This window comes from Choloepus didactylus, chromosome X, assembly GCF_015220235.1.
Source record: "Choloepus didactylus isolate mChoDid1 chromosome X, mChoDid1.pri, whole genome shotgun sequence".
Classification (NCBI taxonomy): Eukaryota; Metazoa; Chordata; class Mammalia; order Pilosa; family Megalonychidae; genus Choloepus; species Choloepus didactylus.
This window is the reverse complement of record NC_051334.1, coordinates 13,166,058-13,187,392: the sequence shown is the minus strand read 5'-3', so window position 1 is coordinate 13,187,392 and position 21,335 is coordinate 13,166,058. Positions and strand designations below refer to the sequence as shown.

General features: G+C 40.0%; 3 protein-coding genes across 8 annotated transcripts in view; all 3 read right to left on the bottom strand.

Moving 5' to 3' along the window:
• Positions 1 to 5,476, bottom strand: part of ZRSR2 (zinc finger CCCH-type, RNA binding motif and serine/arginine rich 2) — a 38,038-nt gene extending 32,562 nt beyond the window's left edge. The window contains exons 1-3 of the mRNA XM_037822590.1: positions 4,791 to 5,476; positions 4,302 to 4,381; positions 735 to 813 (exon numbers count right to left, since the gene is read on the bottom strand). Of these exons, the coding sequence (XP_037678518.1) occupies positions 735 to 813; positions 4,302 to 4,381; positions 4,791 to 4,831 (200 nt within the window). The 5' untranslated portion in view covers positions 4,832 to 5,476. The remainder of the gene's footprint in view (positions 1 to 734; positions 814 to 4,301; positions 4,382 to 4,790) is intronic.
• A 1,295-nt stretch (positions 5,477 to 6,771) lies between these two features.
• Positions 6,772 to 21,335, bottom strand: part of CA5B (carbonic anhydrase 5B) — a 105,455-nt gene continuing 90,891 nt past the window's right edge. For 5 of the 6 annotated variants that reach the window (XM_037822583.1, XM_037822586.1, XM_037822584.1 and 2 more), the window contains 5 exons: positions 19,027 to 19,145; positions 15,066 to 15,161; positions 13,690 to 13,752; positions 12,632 to 12,787; positions 6,772 to 10,616 (listed from right to left, as the gene is read on the bottom strand). In XM_037822583.1, coding sequence (XP_037678511.1) covers positions 10,437 to 10,616; positions 12,632 to 12,787; positions 13,690 to 13,752; positions 15,066 to 15,161; positions 19,027 to 19,145 — 614 coding nt within the window. In that variant the 3' untranslated portion in view covers positions 6,772 to 10,436. The remainder of the gene's footprint in view (positions 10,617 to 12,631; positions 12,788 to 13,689; positions 13,753 to 15,065; positions 15,162 to 19,026; positions 19,146 to 21,335) is intronic. The other variant, XM_037822588.1, reaches the window with a different exon arrangement.
• Positions 17,847 to 18,901, bottom strand: LOC119523769 (DPH3 homolog). The gene has a single exon (XM_037822589.1). The coding sequence runs from the start codon at positions 18,831 to 18,833 to the stop codon at positions 18,585 to 18,587; it is 249 nt and encodes an 82-aa protein (XP_037678517.1). The 5' UTR covers positions 18,834 to 18,901; the 3' UTR covers positions 17,847 to 18,584.

Genomic DNA, 21,335 nt, shown 5'->3' with positions numbered 1-21,335 from the left:
CCTTGGCTCACTGCTAGGAGGGTTGCAAACTGGGATGCCCTCTCCACAGGGCCATCAACATTTTACATGTACCTATTCTTTGATCCCAGCAATTTTATTTCAAGGCATTTTCCAAAGGAAATAACAAGACAATTTCCAAGGACAGATAAGCATGGATGCTTATTGCAACTTTTTATATTATATAACAGTACCAAACTGAACGCTAATCAGTAGAGAACTATAAATGATGAATAAAGAATAAATTATGCTACATCCATATGATGGATACTATGTTGCCACTAAAATGGCTGAATTAGAACTCTTCAGTGAAATATATGTATTACACTGAAATATGTACTACACAATTAACAATAAAAGCATTTCATAGAAAATATGGATATATACCATATCATTAGAGAAATACACATGTATAGTACATAAAGTCTTACTATCTTAATCATGGCTATCTTTGGGTGTGTTGAATTTATTGAAGTTCTTTCACTTTTTACACTTACTAATAGTCTGTTTGTTTTGCGAAAACATTTATGAATTAGCAAAAACACAGGGAAAAATATTGCTATTAAAAAAAAATGACAGCATCCGGTTTTAGTCCCTCAGCTAGAGATACAAATATTTTATACAGGGTATTTTATAAGATCTGTTTGGTACAAGACTTTATAAAGAAAAGTAGTAAAGGTTTATAATATTCTAATAAAATAACTGAGTTTACTCTAAATGTTGAAATCCGTGCTGACCTCTCTGTCTCCAACAGCTTCTCTTCTTCTAGTTGTTGTTCCTCAATAATAGCGTCCTCCTCCTCCTTCTGTGAGAGTCCTGAGGGAATTTAAAAGTTTTACTAAACTATCTGAGTATTGCAAAACCTTGGTCAATAATTCAGGAAAGAAATATAGAAAATCTTTAATCTTTACAATTACAATATAAACTTGTCTTTAAAACATTCTAACAATAAGGGATTCAGCCCTTTGGGACAATCTGAGCATCAAAAAGAACAGTAATAGTAGTGGATAACAAGTTAAATAAAAAAATTAATCCATGGCTCTTTAGTGATACTCAAAAAGGTAGTGAGGGTGTGGAAGGGAAAGTATGACTTTACAGAAGAAGGGCAACTAAAAAATGCAGAATGACGTAAGTAGAAAAATCATTTTTGTGACCCCCAATATAAAAACTAATTTACAAAAGGATGCTAAAAACAGTGAATAAAAGGTTGTTGGGAACAGGATATTTATACCATTTTGTAATATCACCCCATAAATTAGTACTAATTACAAGGGGGAAATGCACCTTTGCAGTGGAGTGATCTGGTGGGCAACCCCTTAACCACATTTAGCACTACCAGCGGAGCAACCTGACATTATAGGCCTCCTGATGCAGGCAGTAAAAAGTATGCACACCCGCTCTGTAATATATTCGTATTTTGTCCATAAAGAGCATAACCTGAAGCTAGTCATGAGAAAACAATCAGACACATCCAGAATCTTGAAAAACTTGAGCTTTTCAAAATAAGCAATCCTGGTTTGGGGAAGTTTAAATATAGCCTGTGTATCATACTAATGAATTACTGTTGGTTGGCTTCGGTGTGAGCTTGGTACTGTGGTTCTGGAGGAGAATGTCCTTATTACTAGGAAATGCAGGCCGAAGTATTTGGGAGTGAAGTGTCATGATAACTGCAACTGACTTGCAAATGATCCAGAAACAATGTAACGTATGTATCTCTATAAAGAGGGAAAGAGAAAGTAAGGCGAAACATTAACTGGCAAATCAAGGTGAATGGTTCATAGATGTTTGTTGTACTATTTTTTCAACTTTCTGTATGCTGGAGCATTTTCCAAGTAAAAGCATGGATAAATAATTTTAATCCAATGAAAATGTATATCCTCTCCTGTTCAAAATTTAAATTTGAGAGAAAAAAGCTGAGTAAGTGAAGATGGAGTAAAGAGAGAAAACTGAAGCGATCTCAAAGAAATACAATAGAAGATCTCAGGCTTAAAGGAAAAAGATTTTGCCTCTGTCACATGTATTGAGTATAGGTCTAACCAAAAGCTGACCCAGTCCTAGATAATGAAAATAATTTACTTTTCTTAAGCAAGTAAACTTCATTATTTCAGCACCTGAAATTTAAGGAAAATGGGCCAAAAACAAGGAGAAGTCCTAACACACAAATATTCAGATAATCACATGACCTGATATATGTAAAGGGCCTCCTAGAGAAGCTGGCACAGAAGCTATGACTGGCTTATTTACAGAAGTATGCCCATAGACTAGACACTGCCTGGACAAAGCTGATGCTGAAAAATATCTGTTGACTCACTCACTCAACCCACCCACCCCATCCCCACCCAAACCAAGTTCACATACACTCCACAAAAGTGATCATTAACACTTCTGGGTATATCATTTTCTCTACATGAACAATCAAGCATATGCAAGGGAGCACACATATAAGTACAATATGTCTGATTATATGATTATAATATATAGATTATATGATACACATAGAATCATGCTACAGTTTTGCAACTTGCTTTTTATACTTAATGTTACCTTAATTTCGGACAAGGCAGCTCATTTCAGGTTATTTCAACTACAACTGGGTGCCAAAGAGGCTTCCTATAATTGAGAGGTCAGTATTCCAGAAATTTCTACCAATCATTTGCCAACTCATTCTTAGGGCAATGCTCTCTATATTCTAGCCTTCTGGGTAATATCTGAACACCCAGTGTGTGCTACAATGAATGAACAGTAGTGTTTTAGTCCACAGTATTCATGAAGCAACACTAAGTAAAGAACTGTGAGTCAGAGTGTGCAAAACGAGGAGCCTGGAGTCCAGAGACAGGTGCTTCATCTTGGATCTGCCATCAGCTATATAATCCTGAGCAGAGCAGTGACCTGTATCCTTCAACTGTCTAAACAATCCACTTGACTCTCCACCCAAGGTTCACTCTGAATGTACTGTACAAACTCAAAAGGAAAAGAATCAACACAATAGAAACACTGGCTATTACAGAATTTAAAACAGGGAAAGAAGAAGAGGTTTTTTTTTAAAAAAAGGTACGGTATTAGAAAATAGATTAAATGAACAAAGTCAGGTTGCTAAGAATTTTAGGAGCAGAAACAAAGCACAATATGGGCATAAATAACTACCCTGTTTTTCCTATCATCCCTGATATTTTATCTTGCCTCTGGCAGACCAGTTTTCAACTAATAAAAGAGAGATGCTAACACAGGTTGCAGGTGAACATACTGATCCTTCCATTCTAATTATTCCAAGTACTGCTACTAAAATAATTTCTCAGGAACCCCAACAGTAAATGAAACCTCTATGACTGTGTTTCTCAAGGTACAAGGATCCTGGCCACCAGAGGCCACAGTCTCTGGACTTTGAGAATTGTCTAGGATAATTTAATAAGCATATTCTGCACAATCTGGATGACAACCATTACAACCAAGCACTGCTGTGATTTCAGCGCTCCCATCTGTATTTATAACGGCACTGGCCCAAGAAGTACTAATTTTATTGCAAATAGGTTTAATACATAAATGTTAAGTTCTGGCACGTAAAGGCCAAATAACACCATGGTTACCTGCACAAATGAAAGTCCCATGGCAGTTTCAATAGAAAAAAAAAAGGGGTTAACAACCATAGTGCACCAGTAGTGGAGGCACTACATACTCTAAAGAACCTACGCCATGGCAGTCAGCACCATATTCATATTGTGAGCATCTGTTTCACATCATCCCTGACATTTTATTAATGCAGATTTGAACTTTACTGGATGTGTAATTTCATTTGGTTTTATAATTTGTGATGATATAGTTTGTAAAGATATTGTTTTATAGCCAAACAAGACCTTCATGGCTAATTTTATGTGTTTATAAATTCAAATAACCTAATAATAATACTAATAACTCAAATTAACAAGAGGTCTTTTCTGTTACTCAAGTTTGAGAAAAACTTGCAAAATGTCTAATCAAAACCCTCGACCCCCGCTGATTTTACAAAGAAAAAAATTCACTGAAAACTAACTATGTGCAAGGGCAGTGCTAGCTACTGTAATTCATAGTGTAATTACCTGGAATATTAGATACTTTATAAACACTTACATATACTCAATGGGTGATGATTCATCACGACTCCCCCCTCCTTTAGTATGGTAACACAGTTTCTTACATGGGTCTAACAAAACTTTATTTCGGAGGCACAGCAATTCTTCATCAGATACTTGGCTTCCTTCTGCCCCCAAGTTAGGGCGGGGCTGGGAAGGCAATATCCTATACAGAGAACAGTATGAGAAGCCCATTACCTGAGTCTCTCAATCGAGCAAGTTCCTGCCGACGCTTCTTTCGTTTCTCCTTCTTTAGGGCGGCCCTGTACTTTTTGTGACTGGAAGATCGAAACATACACACACCGACGTCAGTGGCCTCATCTGCGGCGCTGCCCGACCTCCCTGTCCCTCCGCGCCCAGTGACAGGAAATCGGTCTGCTACACGGGGGTGAAATCTTGCTTCCCGTGTTTTAATGACAGAGCAGCTGTCTACCATTACCTCTTCCTTCCACGCCCAGACCACAGGTCTTTTCCATCCCGCCACCCGTTGCCCACGTCGCTTCCCTCAGCCCAGGGACTCCCGTGACAGTTCGGGGCGCGCGCCCATAAAGGGCTCGCGCTGCAGCCGTGGCTCGCTCGCTTACTCCGGCTCCCCTGTGCTTCTTCGTGGCACATCCCCCAGACCCAGCCTCGGCCCGCTCGGTCCCCACTTCTCGCCATTGCCTCTCCCCCGAGGCCAGCTTGTACCTCTGTTTCTCCGGAAACAGCATCTTCCCGGGCGCCGCCATCTTGTCAGCCTGCCCCGCCCTCCGGAGCCCGCCGCTAGAGGCGGGCCCAAGGGCAGGAGGCTAGCGCAGCCGAGCGCGCAGGCGCAGTGTCGCGCGGCCGCGAGCACGAGCCGGGAAGTCTCAGCCCGGGAGGGGCCAGAGGCGGAACACCGAACCTTCAGCGGGCGGCTAGCCTCCCAAAGCCCTTCCGAAATAATTGTCGCCTTCCCGAAAATCCTTAGTGCGCCCACCTTGGAAGTAATTCTTCAGCACTTCCCCAGTGCTTTATCACTGTCTCCTCACGTCATAGGAGATTAAGGTCACACCTCTCCCCCATTTTTCCTCATCCACCCACGAAGCCTCATCCCATGCAACGCGGCTTGCTTGCCCTCTCTTTTTGTAATGGGAACAACCCTCCAACCCGTCAGGACTCCTCCTCCTTCCGCGGCTCTTCCTATCAGCGCCCAGAGGAAGCTTCCGGCTCCGCCTCTTTCCGTGGCTCTACCTATCGACGCCTTGGACAGAGCTCAAGACCCCGCCCCTTTATTCCCACCGTGCCAGCTTAATAAGTGAACCTAACTCCCGGGGTCGCCAAGACGCATCTACTGCCCCCAAGGAGTTTACAATCTAGGGGCAGAGAAGCGCCAATGCGTAGATAATATAATATGATACATGCAAAGATGAAGTTTACTTAGCATAGCTCACCTGGGGATTCAAGGAGAGGTTTCTGATGCCTGAACCGAGTTTCGAAGACACAGTTACCCAGGTAGAGAAGGGTCGGGAGGGAGTCGCGGGCAGATCGGCAGAAGCAAAGGCACCGGGAGGTGAAACTGCGGAATCTGCCCGGAACAGCAAGAATTTGGCAATAGAATTTAAAGTGCAATTCGAGAATAGTAAAGGGTAGGGCAAAAGAGGTGGGCTGGGGCTAGGTTACCAGGCGGGGGGCGGGGGGGCTTGTCCGCCGTGTTGAGAAGCTTTAAGTAGAGGTGTTTGGTGTGTTCATATTTATGTTTTAGATAAACTACTCTGGTTTGTCATATGGAGGATTAAAAGGGAAAAGGCTGTTACATTACAGCAATCTAGGTGAGAGGTGATGAGGATTAAACTGAGAGTAGGATTGAGAAAGTGAAAGTCAGCGCTGCTAATAACCAGACTGTGATGTACTCAAACATGGTCAGGGAGAAGGCCAACAGAAAATGGACACACTGCCGCTACAAATGACTAACAATCCTATCTTTTGAATGATTGAATAACTTCCCTGGCCCAGGTTTGATGTGCTCTCCTCCCAAACAAAAATTGCTGAGAGTCCCAGTTACTAAACTACCCCTGCTTCTTTAGTCCCTCCTTGGAATCAATCATTCAGCAGAAGCCAGAACCCTGCACAAAGCCTCGCTGTACTCCCTGTTACTGAGAGCCTTGGAAGAACACACTTCCCCCTTCACTTGCAAGTTGACCATGTCCAGCTCAGTGGATCAATAATTAGGGACATAGACTTTGGAGTCAATGGACTGCAAAACTCAAGCTTTGGTTCTCTGTGATCTTGAGTAAATTCCTTTATGTCTAGTACTCATCTATACAAAATCAAGATAGTAATAATAGTTCTCATTTTATAAGGCTTTTGCTGTGAAGATAACATAAGACAATGCATGCTATATGTTGGTAGTGTGTGGGACGCAGTGAGTGTCCCCAAAACATTATCTGTTGTATCATCATCATCATTATTGGTGTGAAAACTTCCCGACCCCCTCAAGAATGTATTAGGTACTTGTCCTGTGTGTACTTTTCACCTTTTATATCACCTATCACACTGGGTGTTTGCTTCTTCCACTAAATCCTAAACTCCTTGAAGGTGGAGACTTTGTCTTCTATGAAGATATTCCTAATTTTAAAAAGATACAAATGTAGATTTTATTTCATTATGATTTAGAAATGAATGTAAATCTCCTATAGAAGTTAGACATTTATTTTCAGCAATCACTGCATTCACTTTCATGAACAAACTTGTATTGCTCAAGTTAATTTTATCACAGAAGTAACTCTAAAAGCTGATTCCATTTCCAAACAATAATTACCATCATTTGAATTCAACAAACCATAAGGTAAAAATAAGGAATGTAAAATTTTAATGTCAAGATACATTCAGCTATGACATTCTGATAACACAGATATCTGTATTTTGCAACATAAGATATATTTTGTATTTTTCTTGGTGCCCTGCAACACAACATCTACCTATTCTCAAGGATGTATGTTTCAGGTTAGTCCTCTGCTACAGGAAAATGCCCACATTTATATTTTACATGGTCAGTAGAAAACAGCTGATTATCCCCAAAAAGGTGGAAAAAAATATTTTACTTCTGTAAGTCATTTGATAATGCTATTAAATATGAATCTTAGTTATCCTAAAATGAGAAAATTCTGATTAAAGGAAAATGTAGTTTTTACAGAAGTTTTTAATCTAAAGAAGGCTGATCTTAATTGCACAAATACATTATGCAATGCAGACAAATTTTTTGATGGACTATATCTCCATATATAGATATATAGATAGATATAGAAATAGTCTCCCTCTCCCCTAAGACTGACCCATAAATACATTTTTCAGTGCAACTATAAAGGGAGAGCAGGAAAAAAAAATGTCCACTTCCTCACTGCCAGACTAGGACTCTTTCAAGTAAGTTTTTTCTTGTCACAGTAGGACCATAATAGTAGGATTCATTCAATAGTCAATATGGAAGTTCTCGGGAAAAACACAGTTCATTTCTCTCCTGTCATTAATTTCAATGTTACCAGATTTATCTCGTGTCCTCTCCAACTCGGATTGCTATGCCAAGGGCTTTATATATTTTTCAGGTTACAGTTATAACTGAAAATAAGACAAAATAGTTATGTGTGCATACTAATAATGAGAAATGCATGCAAGTCTATATTGGGATGACTGATTAAAAGTTTTCTGTGGAAGAAAGAAGTATCCAGTGTTCCCTCAGAGTCCTTATGACTTGATTCTTCTGTCTACTGGTGGCTTGAGAGAAAGCACATGGCAGAGTCGCTATCCCCACTCAGAACCCAAATCGAAATACCAGTTCTGAAGAGTGGTTGAATCCACAAAGCAGGAATCCAAATTGACATAAGGTCAAGAATGCATTACTATTTATCTCTAAAGTAGCCAGTATTGTTTATATTTACTAATTATACTGTAAAATTAGAGCTTATTTGCTTAAATTAACTATCCACTTTCATTCAATAAAGTTTTACATGAAAGAACCAACAAATGTGAAACAAAAGGATAATACAACTTTAAGTAGAAAAGGTATCAAGTAAACGATGTTGATTCGTTTAGTGACATGGAAAAATACCTAAAGTGATTACAATACTTCATTTTTGCTGATATCACACCCAAAGATCATGTCCCCCAGTGAGCGAGGGAAAGACATCTTCTTAAACTTTTGGGGGGTGGATGCCAGGTTTGGGAACAGCCAATTGTACCCTAATCCATGCAGCTCTGGGAAAGTAGGAAAGGGCTGGAAGTTAGATTGTGCACTAGCGCACAAAGAAAGCGGTGAGCTGAGGAGGAGCAGGGGCTCTTCCCATTTCTGCTTCTCTAGTAAATCCCTGAGGAGTTTTCTAATCAATTTCTGATCTACATGTTCAAGGATGTCTCGTTAATTTTACAGACATCTTATATACGCAAAAAAAAAAAAACTAACAGGAAGACAAAGCCATTCAACAAATAGAAATGTTGTAAAGAAAGGGTTTTATGAATCTAGTATTATTTAATGATGGCGAGCAGCAATTTTAATACAAAATTCTTTCTCAAGCCTTTCAACAGACCTTAAGTCCCTTTCTCCCATTCATGGCTAAGAAGGTACAAGTGAAATACTTTCATGGGCATAAAAAACATTTTTAAAAAAAGTTTCTTGCTAGGGTGTTCTCAGTAGCCAGGGTATCTACAGTGCCCCTTTGCGGGTCCTAAGACTAGAGCACTGAAGAAAGCCCACACCCAAGGCAGTTTCCAGAACTTCTGCAGGGAAGGTGACCATAGAATTTATCATGAAAACTGGGTGAGAGTGAAAGGGGGAGCTGTTAATAATTACACCAGAACACCAGGTGTAAGTAAATCAGGATGGGCAAACCAGTAGTAATATGGCATCCCTGTACCTCTGAGATACAAGGGGAATCCTATATTCTGTACACTGGTCCTCATTCCAGTTTGCGACACCCACTGTGATAGTTTTTTCCATTAAGATTATGTAAGAGGCCTAGGAGAGAAGGCTGTGTGCCCTGGAAAATGTATATCTTGTGTAGGGCACACACTCTCCCCTTTCCCAGAGAAGGCATGCACCGTAGAAGCAAATACTTTCACCCCACTCCCCCCTTTTTTACTGGAGCAGAGATATTCCAAGCACTTACATATACAACTCCAACCATAACTTGCAAATGACTAGCATATCAATGAAAGAGATACTACCACTTATTGATGCAACATTGAGTCTGAACACAGATTTAGAAGCCATTGGAAATAGTCCCAGATATTTATAAGCAAGGATGACAATGGGATGGATCCTCAGAATATGTGGAAATCTCTAGATTTTAGCCTAGTTGGTAAGTTCCTCTTCCTGTTACAGTAACAAAAATCTTCTAAGCCACTGTATAAATTGGAAAATTTAAGTTGATCATCTGCCTTGCAAACCAAGAACCTCAACAGATGACCAAATAAAATAAAGTTCAGACAGTTTTAAAGGGAAGCCAAGATAGCTCTGTCATGGTGGAAAAATACTATCATTATATTCTATGAAACAATGTATCAATAATGCAACATAATAGCATAAACTATAGCCAACTAGATTACTGCCCCCTTTGAAAAATATTTCTTTAAATGTGCTGTGCAAGAATTCTAAGTCTTAGGCACTTAAAGCCTTTTCTTTACAATGTTATGCATGTGCTTTCTATAGGATCAAGCCTTTAAATAAAATAGCTTATTTTTAGAAATTCAAAAGGATTTCAAGATATAAGCAAAAGTCCTTGTTTTCTAATGATTACAAAACATATTTTCTATATCATTAATTGATAATAAGCATATCAAATATTAGCAATGGCACCTAAAGATCAGGGCAAACGTTCTCATTGAGAAGCCTTCTTAAAAGCATACACATTCACATTTCAAAATAAAATATACCTAAAACCATGGTCAATGTTCAGTCAGGAAGCACCAGTCTGAGCCTCATGGCTGTTTCTGACAGGCCTGTGTTCTGGTTGGTCAGTGCCTGTGCCTTACCAGTTGTTACACATTTTATCATCCCTTCCCATAACTCTGTAGAACCGCTAACCGATAAACCTAAAAAGAGAGCGCAGAAAGTCAGACATCAAATGACTTACAATTGGCAATTGGATGCTGTAAGAAGAGAATATTGCGTGTCTTGCTGGTACATCGGTGATATACATCATTACCGTGAAAAGTCAGCCTGAGCTTACCAAAGAGCTTTCTTCAACAATTGATGGAGCACTCCCATATCAAGACCAGAGCATCTATAACAATTATTAAATGCAGGCATTTAGAATACTCTAGAGAAAAATTTGTTAAAAGCTGGTATGTATGAATATAAAATATGGTCCCAATATGAACGTCTTAGGGGGTAGCTTGGCTGGTCTGCTGCTTGGGTTTCACTTGTATGTTCAACACATAATCATGGCGAAAGGACGAGCGAACAGTGCGATTCATCAAGGGCTGAAGGGGGCGAAAGTTGTCGACCATTCTTTTCTCGTTCTCTCCTTCTGAAGTGAAAAGCAGGGTCCGAAATTGCTCAAGCTAGAAGTAGAAACAGGAAGCATAGTTTCAACCAAAAAACAGCCTTGCTTAACGAATAAAGTACTTTCATCCCAAACACTCTGAAACATAAGAACAAAATTGCATACAGAAGGAAAACCTATTTCTCTATAGGAATGTCTTCCCCACTCGGCAGGGTATAAAATGCACTGGCATGTCTTGTGTGGAGGACAGCAGCAGGATGTGGTGAAACCCGTGGGGCACTTGGGATCAGAAGTTTGGGGTTTGAATGCCCTGCTTCCCAAATAGTAGCCATTTGTCGGGGACAAGTTACTTCATCTCTGATTTTCAGTAGCCTCATCTTTAAATGGGCAAAACAGGCAGCTTACAGAAAAATAAAGAAAAGCCCTGAAGTATATAGTAACAGTGCAATAAATGTTTTCTTAAATTTAACCAAACCATCAGCATACATGACATATCACTGATTGTTCATCGCAGCAGGCATAGTTGGGAAAGCAACGCATGAAGATGTCTTAACTGGTGATGGGATGCTCCGTGCCAGCACTGTCCAAGAGAACTTGCTGCAATGCTGGAAATATCTTCTCTACATCCACTACAGTTGCCACGAGCCACATGTGGCTACTGAGCGCTTGAAATGTGGCTAGTATGACTGAGGAACTGGATTTTTAAATTTGATGTAACTTGATTTATATTTAAATTTAAAGGGCCATGGGTGGCTACGGCCTACCTTATTGGACAGTGCAGCTCAATACAAAAGGAGGATCAAGTACCTGTTCTCTAATGTGGCAGTGATGTTAATCTGTAGCCTCTTGGCTTTCTGGGCAACCGCGCATGCCCCACTGCTTACTTGAAGCCAACTGGAAAACCTGTTCCCATTCCTCCCTCACTCAATCCGGTCCCCCTTTGCCATAGAGGATAGCCTGGGGCACAGATGGCATGTGACCAATTGTTTGGAACAAAGACTTCAGGCCAAGGAGAGCTGAGGAGGCTGGACTGTGAACAGAGGCAAGTGCCCCAAAGAGTGGCTGTGCTCGCAGATTACACACATGGCCTAAGAAGGGATCCAAAGAGTGTATGTTTCTTTTTCTTCAGCTAATTGCAAAAAATGAGAAATAACCCATATACCAATAATTAAATTGCATGAGATCTATAAAATAGACTGGTATCACGCCCTGAACAACGATGTTGAAGATATATATATATATATATGTATATGTTTATCTAGAAAATGCTCCACACATCACTGAGTGAAAAGAGCAGAAGACTATGTACAGAATGGTTTCACTTTTGTAAAAAATTATATATATTGATATAGCTAAAAGACCAGAAGGATTTACCCTAACAATGACTAACACTGAGTAGTAACATTATAGGCAGCTGGGAGGATAGATGATGACAGACATTTTTTCATATATATATTTAAAAAACGAATTTGGACACTTTTGTTCTTATGAAAGTGTTTTGTAATCAACAAAAATGTATAAGCAGTAATAATTATAGTTTAGTTCCATTATGAATTAAACAGGATTTTGTGTATTGGTGTACCACTTAAACCTAATTTCTAAGGAAGAAAATATATCCCAAGTTCAAAACAATTGATTTACAATAAAGTTTCTGGGCAAACATTGTTGGGTTTTGCCTTTATCCTGAGATTCTATTACAAAGTCCCTTAAGGATTTTAAGGGGTTTTGAACACATCCATTTCTGGCCTTCATTCTTCTCTATAGAAGAAGGGTCTTAATTTATATAGAGATTCACATTTAGAAATAAAATACATAATGCATGTACAGTAAAACATATGTATTGTCAAGTATGGAAGTCAAAAGCTTATGTTCTCCTGTGTTTTAATTCCTCTCTCTAGTTAAGTTGAAACATCTCATAATTCATATCCAAACTGAGACAAGACATTAGCACATCTTAGTAAAAACATGTAAGCAATACAAGCTGTTAAAACTGATGCCAAAGTTTGAGCCAAGCCTTGTTTTAAAGGGGTACACTTGAATTTCCTTATAAAAAAAATTGTGGAAAGAATTTACCTGATCATGATCAACCTCTATCGGTTGCTTCTTAATGATCCAGGTGACAGATTCGGAGAGTGGTGGGGTAGTCAAAGATCCTGAGTAGGTCCAGTAATCTGGGCAGATGGGCATCAGGCAGGAAGGGTCAAATGACTCTAATTCCATAAGGGTGTCCTGGCAGAAAGAAGGAATCACTGAGTCATTATTTAGTGGTGAAAACCACTCACTCAGGAATTGGATGTTAAGACAATGATTCCCATTGTCTGGGACCACCTCTGGGTACTTGTGGGCAGCTTCCAGACGAACTACTGTTTAGGATGTACTTGTGCCCATGCCCCATGCTTTGTTTCTGAAAATGACTGAGTGTTTCTGATATTCTGCAGTGGGGCCGCCACCCAAACTGTTTTCTCCCTTGATTCTAGTGAGTTTGTGGCAGGGGATCTCCTCTGCATATTGTTTGGGAGAATTAGGTGGTGGCTTCTCTTTTTCAAGAGTGACTAATGGATAAGTCTCATTTTAGAATGACATGCAAATGAGGAAGGTCCAAGAGACCAGACTAAAAGGGGGAAAAACAGGAAGGAAAAGAGGGAGAGAGGGAGAGAGACAGGAGAAAAGAAGGAGGGAGAGACGGAGAGGGACAGGGAGAGAGGGAGGGAAGGATAGAATACAATACACTGGGGGCGTGGACGAAGGTATCCCACCAAAGGATGGGGATAATTGTTCTTTAAAGCAGGACAAGTCAAGTGTCTGTAGGTTTTTTCTTCTCCCTGCCCTGTGAGGGTACTTATGGTAAACAAGGAGGGGAGAGCCTTGTGTTTCTTCCCGAGTCCTCAATGGCATGGCAGCACAAAAACAAGCTCAGTGCCTGCCCAGGGAGTTGTTCCTGCCCCCTGCAAAGGGTCCCAGGGCCAGGGGCTCTCTTAAGACAAGCAGCATAAAGGGCAAGTTGTCTTCTGAGGCAACTTTTAAAGGAGACTGTTCACTTGAATTATATTTGCCAATTTCAAAGTGCCTTGTTAACTCTGATATTGAAACATAAAATATATTTCAAGTGGCTTAAGGGAAAAAAATATTACCTTATGCTTAATAGATGGCAAAGTCTCCACCAATTTCTGTAGCTCTTTATGATGTTTGCCCAGCTAAAGAACAATCAATGAGAAAATATTTAGAACGCTTGACATTGTACACTAGGAACAGAATGCTAATTAAAATTAACCACCTAGTTAATTAACCACCGAAAAACAAAGTAACCTCAGTACTGAAACTGTACTTAAAACAAGCAATTTCGAAGGCATTGACCATTACTGAATCCAATTACACGCAGGAGAACTGAGCAGGCTGTGGTCCACAGGGTGGACGTGCTGGCCGTGTGCAGGGAAAGGCGCACATCTCCCTGAGCTCATGGGCCGTCAGGGGCCCCAGAGGCCGAAGCTCTCAGAGCGAGCAGAGAGGAGGCCTGGGGGAAACCCCGGGACAGTTGTGGTCCTCAGGGTGGCCCTCCCAGGCTCCACCATTCAGCCAGGTCACCAGCAGGAAAGCACTTAGCCTTGGGAGCTTTAGTTCCCTCTGAGAAATGGAGGTGATGCTACGGCCATCGGCACATTCTTGGGAAGATGAGCTAAAAACACTGAGCAAGTGTCTCCTCACTAGTATTGGTACTTTTCTTCATCATTTCCCACAGTTGTTTGCCCTCATCTTCTTTCCATTTAAAATAATATTCAGAACTAAGCTCATATATTAACCATTATTTAGTTATTTCTCTTTATTCTTTTATACCAGTGCTCAAAAATAGAAATGTTGTGCAAGCCACAGAGGTAATTTAAGTTTTTGTAATAACTACATTAAAAGGCAAAAAGAAATACAGGAAGTTTATTTGAATAACAGATTTTCTTTAACCCAGTATATTCAAAATATTATCATTTCAGCATGCAATCAATGTAAAAAATTACTGAAATATTTCATATTTTTCCCATACAGAGACTTCAAAACCCAGTGTGTATTTTACCCTTATAGCACATCTCAAATGGATGCTACATTTTCATCAGAAACACTTGATCTGTATTTTGTTTTCAAAAAATTTACAGCTGAAAATGCACATTCCCATTTCCAAGTTGTTCCAAACATTCTTAGACATCTCCCAATGACGGAATTATCAGTTCTTAAATTTACATGTTAATTAATTAAAATTAAAGAAAGTTTAAAATTCAGTTCCTCAGCAGTGCAAGCCACATTTCAAGTGTGCAATTGCCACATATGGTTTGTGACTACCCTATTAGACAGAGCAGTTCTGTGCCATTTAAAATAGATTCTTAACCATTTCTTATTTTAACAACTGTTTATTTTTATCAGTGTCTGGATCCCAATATTTTCAAAGTAAATAACGATACTGCGATGTTCTATCTCTTCATTCTAGCATACAACACATCATTTAAAGTAAGATTTTTTTTTTTACCTTTAAAAATACCCCTATCACAGCCAAACCATTTTCTTCCAGTGCTGCATCCTCAAAGCTTTCAAATCTGACTGCATTCCAATGCACCAAGTGCAGCTGAAACATCATTCAAGAGGGTTTAATACAGGACAATATAGGGACACTCCAAAACAAACCGGCAGCATTATTCAACATACGGGGTTTAAAAATGCTTCCATTCCCCAAATCAAGCCACTGTTAAAACCATATGATAATCAGGTGCAAAATGAGATAGAAATAAATAACAGGAAGAAATTTAGGCAAGAACAGCAATTAACATTACTCTGGAATAGAGGGATTTATTGGGCAAGAAAATGAAAAGAAGAAAATTTACATAGCAAATTTAGTAACATTTTAGTGACACATCAACATTTGTCCATTGCCATCCTGATTCTCCATGAAATATTAACATCCAAAATTAATTTGCATCCAAAGCTAAGAAGATGTTTATATTCAGAGAAGTAGATTCTCCCTAGGGGAGTTGAAGACAAGTTTCTTCTTTGAAGGATAATCAATTAAAATGCATTTCTTTTTTAAAATAACATGGAACAAATTAGAAAAAAAAAAGCTTTAAGAAGAAATTCTACTTCCTGACACACTCTTTCTATTGAAAATCACTACACATCCATTATTCATGAACTGACTTTAGGGTGTTACCTTCCATCCGCCAGCCCCCCAAATGAGAAGCTTCAAGGCCATTGCTAACTTGGCCCTCTGCGCTCTTCAAGAGGATCTGGCCTCCAAGTCCTGTGACTTTTATTCCAGAAATGCTTTGCAAATTTTGCTCTTTCTCTCTGCTTCTATTACTAGGTCTTCATTTAGGTGCCCAGTGACTGCTCCATTGGATTAAGCCGACCTGTGGCCCTGCATTGTTCCCGAGTTGTTATTTCCTGCTATCATTGGAGTCCAGCTAGTCATCCAGGAAGAATTCGGTTGCAGTACTTTAAGGTTCAATTCTGCTATATTTAACATGAGGGAAGTTACCGTATTTCTTGTCTAAGTGGGGGACAATCAAATGTGCCCCCCCAGTACTATTTAGCACTTATAGGAATCACCTGATTCTTTTTTTTTTTTTTTTGAATTATCTGACTTTATTTAGCATACCAATAGTTTATCCTGGTAATAAATTAATATATACAGTTATCAAAAAATGTTGGGTGCTTTCCAAAGAAAATGTTTCTTTCTGGAGTGTATGTAGAACCATTTAAACAGCTGTCTTCATAATTTTCAAATTCAAAAGTGTGGTAACATCAACTTTTTGAAGAATAGAGTCTCTTTCTCTGTAATTCATGATTTAGATAGTTGAGTTTATAAAGGTTTCAAATGCCATTTCAGTTCCTGCAAGCCACTAAACCTGACACTGTAGAACTGATGGTTCAGAAACCATCTGATCCAATCACCTAACTGTACAGATAAAGGATCCACAGGCTTTGTCAAGGATTACAAAAGCTAATGAGAGGGAAAGCCTGGACTACAAATTGATTCTTAGAAAGGCTCCAGAAATGTCTGTTGGGCCAAATAAGGCACATTTATCACATAGAACTCTAGTCATATCTAAAACGCCTCTGGTTTTTCTTTGTTTAACATTGGACTGAATTCTGACGGTTCTTTTGTAGTTCACAAACATATTTAGTCATTCCGACTACTGCAATATCATGGATCACTGATTGCCAGGGCTGTTTATGCTTCTTTTCTCCTGGGATGTTTCAGCTTTGGCAACTTTTCTTCCCATTCCTCTGTGCTCATAACAGACCTATGTCAAGGGTGTCTGTTCTTGTTTGAGATTCAACATCAGCAGAGGTAGTTAACATGGTATCAATATCTATAAAACCATCAACATTTGAGTTTAGGGCAGCTCATTTTAGTCAGAGTTATCACGAATCCTGCTCTGTTCATTTGAACAGTCACTGCTTCTGAGACGAGCTTTTGCAAAGCAGTTGTGGTTTACTTCAGGGGTGTCAGTATCCCACATGGCAATGAGATTTCTTAGCACATCAAGAATATGCCATGTAATGCTTCACATGACATACCCTGGTGATTTATTAAGTCTCAGCCTAATGGCTGCATGTAGCCACACTGCAAGCAGGCAAAAGGCTATACAATTGTTTTAATTTAAAACCCCAGTGAGTGTGTGTAGCACATTTTATCAATCAGTAATAGAATATTTAAATTCTAGCAAGTCAGTTTTCTTTTAGGAGCAATTTCCCAAACAACCTGCTAGATATCAGTTCAATTTTTCAACTTTATATATATGCAGGAAAGTTGCATATATAAAGGAAAATTCTGAATTTCCATATAAGTGATTCTAATTTTGTGCTACTTCTCAGCATTGCAGCAAAGGAAAACTAAAGGCTATCTTATATATTTATTTTTCTCCAGGGCAAACATCTCAGAAACAGTGCATATCTGGTTTGGTTGCAGGTGATGGCACATTAGATGTGTCCCCATGGGCATATTTATTCAGAAAAGACCTCCAGTTTTCAAGCTCACCTTCAGCAAACAGAAGCCACTGTAGAGGCTTCATCTTTTAAGAGTAGTGGCATGATATGGTAATCATGCTGAAAGCATTGCCTCCAGCCATCAAGACTGGACATTAACCCCCATCTGGAATATGATTTCATTAGCCATTTCTAAAAGGAAACAAACAAAACCCAGATATAGAAATGTTATTTGCTTTGATCTTGCAAAATCATTTAAGCATCTCATTTGCTAAGTTGACATGTTTGGCTCCTCTCATTCTGTTACCAATTTTGCTTCTCTTGGCTGCTTGTCTTTTTATCTTATCCTGATTCTCAAGGAACATATAGAATACTGAAAAGGAAACTCGCTATTCTTTGACCATTTACCATTTCACTTTTTACTTTTCTTTCTTATTCACTAACTTTTAGCTCTGGAGAAATTATGACCTCACTGTATTTTCTCTTTAACACCATAACCAGCACTCTATGCATGAAACGTAACAGAAAAGGCATGCTTAACAGAATATGAACATCCTAACAATGACAAGACTGAGGAGATTAGCAAATTTTAGCTAGCAAATTTTCTTAGCAAAATTTATGTCAAATTTCAAAGGAAGGGCTAGTGTTAATAATCTTAACAACCAAGTAAAAAATACAATCCCATTTTTGTAAAGGAACACTAATAACTTTGAGGTAGATGATTCTGTCATCAGATACTGAAGTAGTTAGGTTTAAGATACGAAAATAATGTAACTGAGGGAAAAAAATGTACTGATTTGAAACTATCTTTTAAAAAATTTGGATGGAAAATTAAGAACACTTGCAATTCAAAGTTTTATGTGTGAAATCCAGGTATGTCATGTTGTGGATTGCTTCTTTAATTGAAGGTGAACGTCACAGTTGTTGGAAAGAATCCACACTCTGTAACAGAGCAAAAAACCACAAGAAGGTTGTCCTTGTGAAGAGGTCTGTAACTTTGCATTTGATTTTTCCATCTTGGCTCATTCTCAACTGTTCCAGATTTGGATTCTTAAAGCCTTCTTCAGCATTTAACTAATTCCTTGTTGGTGGAAGGTGCTGGTATTGTTTCTCCACACATAAATTGATCTTTGTCATAAATCACTTTTATAATGAGAGAGCAGCTAGGACACGTTGCCACGTCTTCTCCATTCTCCAAATCTTCCTTGGTGATGGCGAAGTTATCCCCACACGGGCAGGGGTAGAAATAAGTCTCCGAGTACTCGTCATACTGAAAGTCCTCGATCTCCACCTCATCGTGAAACACCGCCATTGTCACTGGGGTCAACCAAAGGGCTGTCGCCCCCGCCGTCTGACGCCACCTCGGTGGGTCTAACTTCGATGGAGCCTGCCGGGGCTGGGCGCTGTCATCACGCACCAGTGCAGGAACTTTTTCAATCACCTGATTCTTATGAATCAGATGCTCAGAACCATCTCCCCCTTCAAAGTTACATGTCACGACATACCTCTGCTGAGTAGCATTTGCTGTCCACGGTGTGCTCGGAGCCCCAGGCATCGATGGCCCCCCAGTGGAAATGGAACTGCTTCAAGCGGTAGTTGTGTTCCAGGGGTCCCCCCTCAATCACTGAAATGGCAGATCCAACAATTCAGGGAATGGTTATTCACACCATGGGGAATGTGGGTGGAAGGCCGACGCTGCAGGTGGACCCTCAATATGAACAGTCTTAAATGGAGCATGCTGTATTATGTACAAGTATTTATAAACTTGATTTACATGTGCTTAATACATGTATACCCATGCTCTGAAGGACCCCGAGATTTAACTATATATATATATACACCAAGCCACATACAATTAAGCCAATTTTTGAGCTACTTTTATAGTCTATATTGACTGTACTCGGTTTTCTTTTTTTTTTTTTTTTTTTTTTTTTTTTGGTATCAGCTCCAGGAAAAGCTGAATGTAAGTGCAGCCCTCTCATCTAGGAGAAGGGGGAACCTCCAGCCCCAGCTAGCTCATTTTCCAGGCAACCCAGAATGAACTGCCAAGGTCACAGACAGCCCAGCTTATTTTACTACAGGGGCTACTGCAGTTGTCTAGACAAGGGGATGGCAGACTTTTTCTATAAAGGGCCAAACAGAAAATAGTTTCCAGGAAATGAGAGCCATAGAGTCTCTGTTGCAACTACTCAACTCTGCCCTTGGAGCAAGAAAGCAGCCAAAGACAATATGTAAACAAATGGATGTGGCTATCTTCTAATAAAACTGTATTTACAAAAAACAGGCAGCAGGCTTGACTTGGCTCATGGGCTGTAGTTTGCCAGCCCCCAGTCTAGCAAGAGTTGATGGTAATTTGAACCAAGGAGAAGACAGTGAAGATGAAGTATTATAGAAATATTAAAAAGATAAAATATGCAGGACCTGGAGATAAATATGGAAAGGTAAGGAAGAAGGACATGTAGAGGAACTCATCCATCCCATGATATTTGTGCCCATTTGGATGCACTATGTCCCCCAAAATGCCATGCTCTTCAATGAAATCCCGTGGGGGCAGACATACCAGTGCCGACCAGGTTGGAACCCCCTGATTGAGTGCCTCCACGGAGATATGACCCACCCAACCGCGGGCAAGACCCCTGACCGGATAATCTCCATGGATGTGTTACCCCACCCATTCAGGATGGGTCCTATCCAAATAACTGGAGCCATATAAAAGAGCTGACAAACAAAAGGAACTTAGTGCTGCAGCCGAGAGACACACTTTGAAGATGGCCGTTGAAAGCTGACACTTGATATTTTGGAGAACATCATCCCGAAACACAACCCGGGAGCAAGCAGACACCAGCCACCCGCCCTCCCAGCCAACAGAGGTTCTCCAGACGCCACCGGCCTTCCCTTGGTGACAGTATACTTGTGTTGATCCCTTAATTTGGACGCCCCCGTGGCCCCCAGACTGCAGCCTTGTAATGAAATAAACCCCCTTTATAAAAGCCAATCCACCTCTGGCATCCCGCACAAAAGCAGCACCAGCAAACCAGGACAATATTTAATAAGGGCCTGTTGTAGGGGTAAGCACTGTGCTAGAACTTTGGATACAACCAGTAAATAAAACAAAGTTCCCTGCCCTGCTACAACCTACATTTTAATGAGCGGAGAAGGGGACAGACGATACAGAAGCAGGTGGTGCTAAAGTGCCAAGAATATTAAGGTGAATATAGGGTGGCAGGAGTGGAATATGCTGTTTTAGAAAGGGTGGTCAGGGAAAGCTTCCTTAATGAAGAAATATTTGTCCATTCTTTTTCAAACTCTGGCCATTCTCCCCTTCTTGTAATTCCACCCTTAGTGTCTGTGATTCCACTTTGTTGGTTCTTCTGCTATCTCTTTGGCCACTTTATCTCAGACTTCCTTGACGACTCTCTGCTCTCTTCTTAACTCCTGGTGCTCAGCCACTCTATTCTCACTCTCCCCCTGGCAATCCCATTTTCTTCGCTGATTTCAACTACAATCTAAACATAGACCTCTCTGTTCAACTTCAGCCCCACATATCCAAACACTTCCTGGATATCCCCAGCCAGGTTGTTCTCAAAAACAGTAAGTAAAAATGGAACTCATTTTTTTCTTGTTTTCTTCTCGAATTCCCATTATTGGGAATAACATCACAATCCACCCAGCTGTACAGCCAGAGGCCAGAGACTCATGCTAACTGCTCCCCTGCTGTGTCTAATCAAACACCAAGTCCATTCACTCCTCACTCTCTGTTCCTGCTGTCCTCATCCGCATATCAGAGCTCCTGCAATAGCCACTATTAGCATTA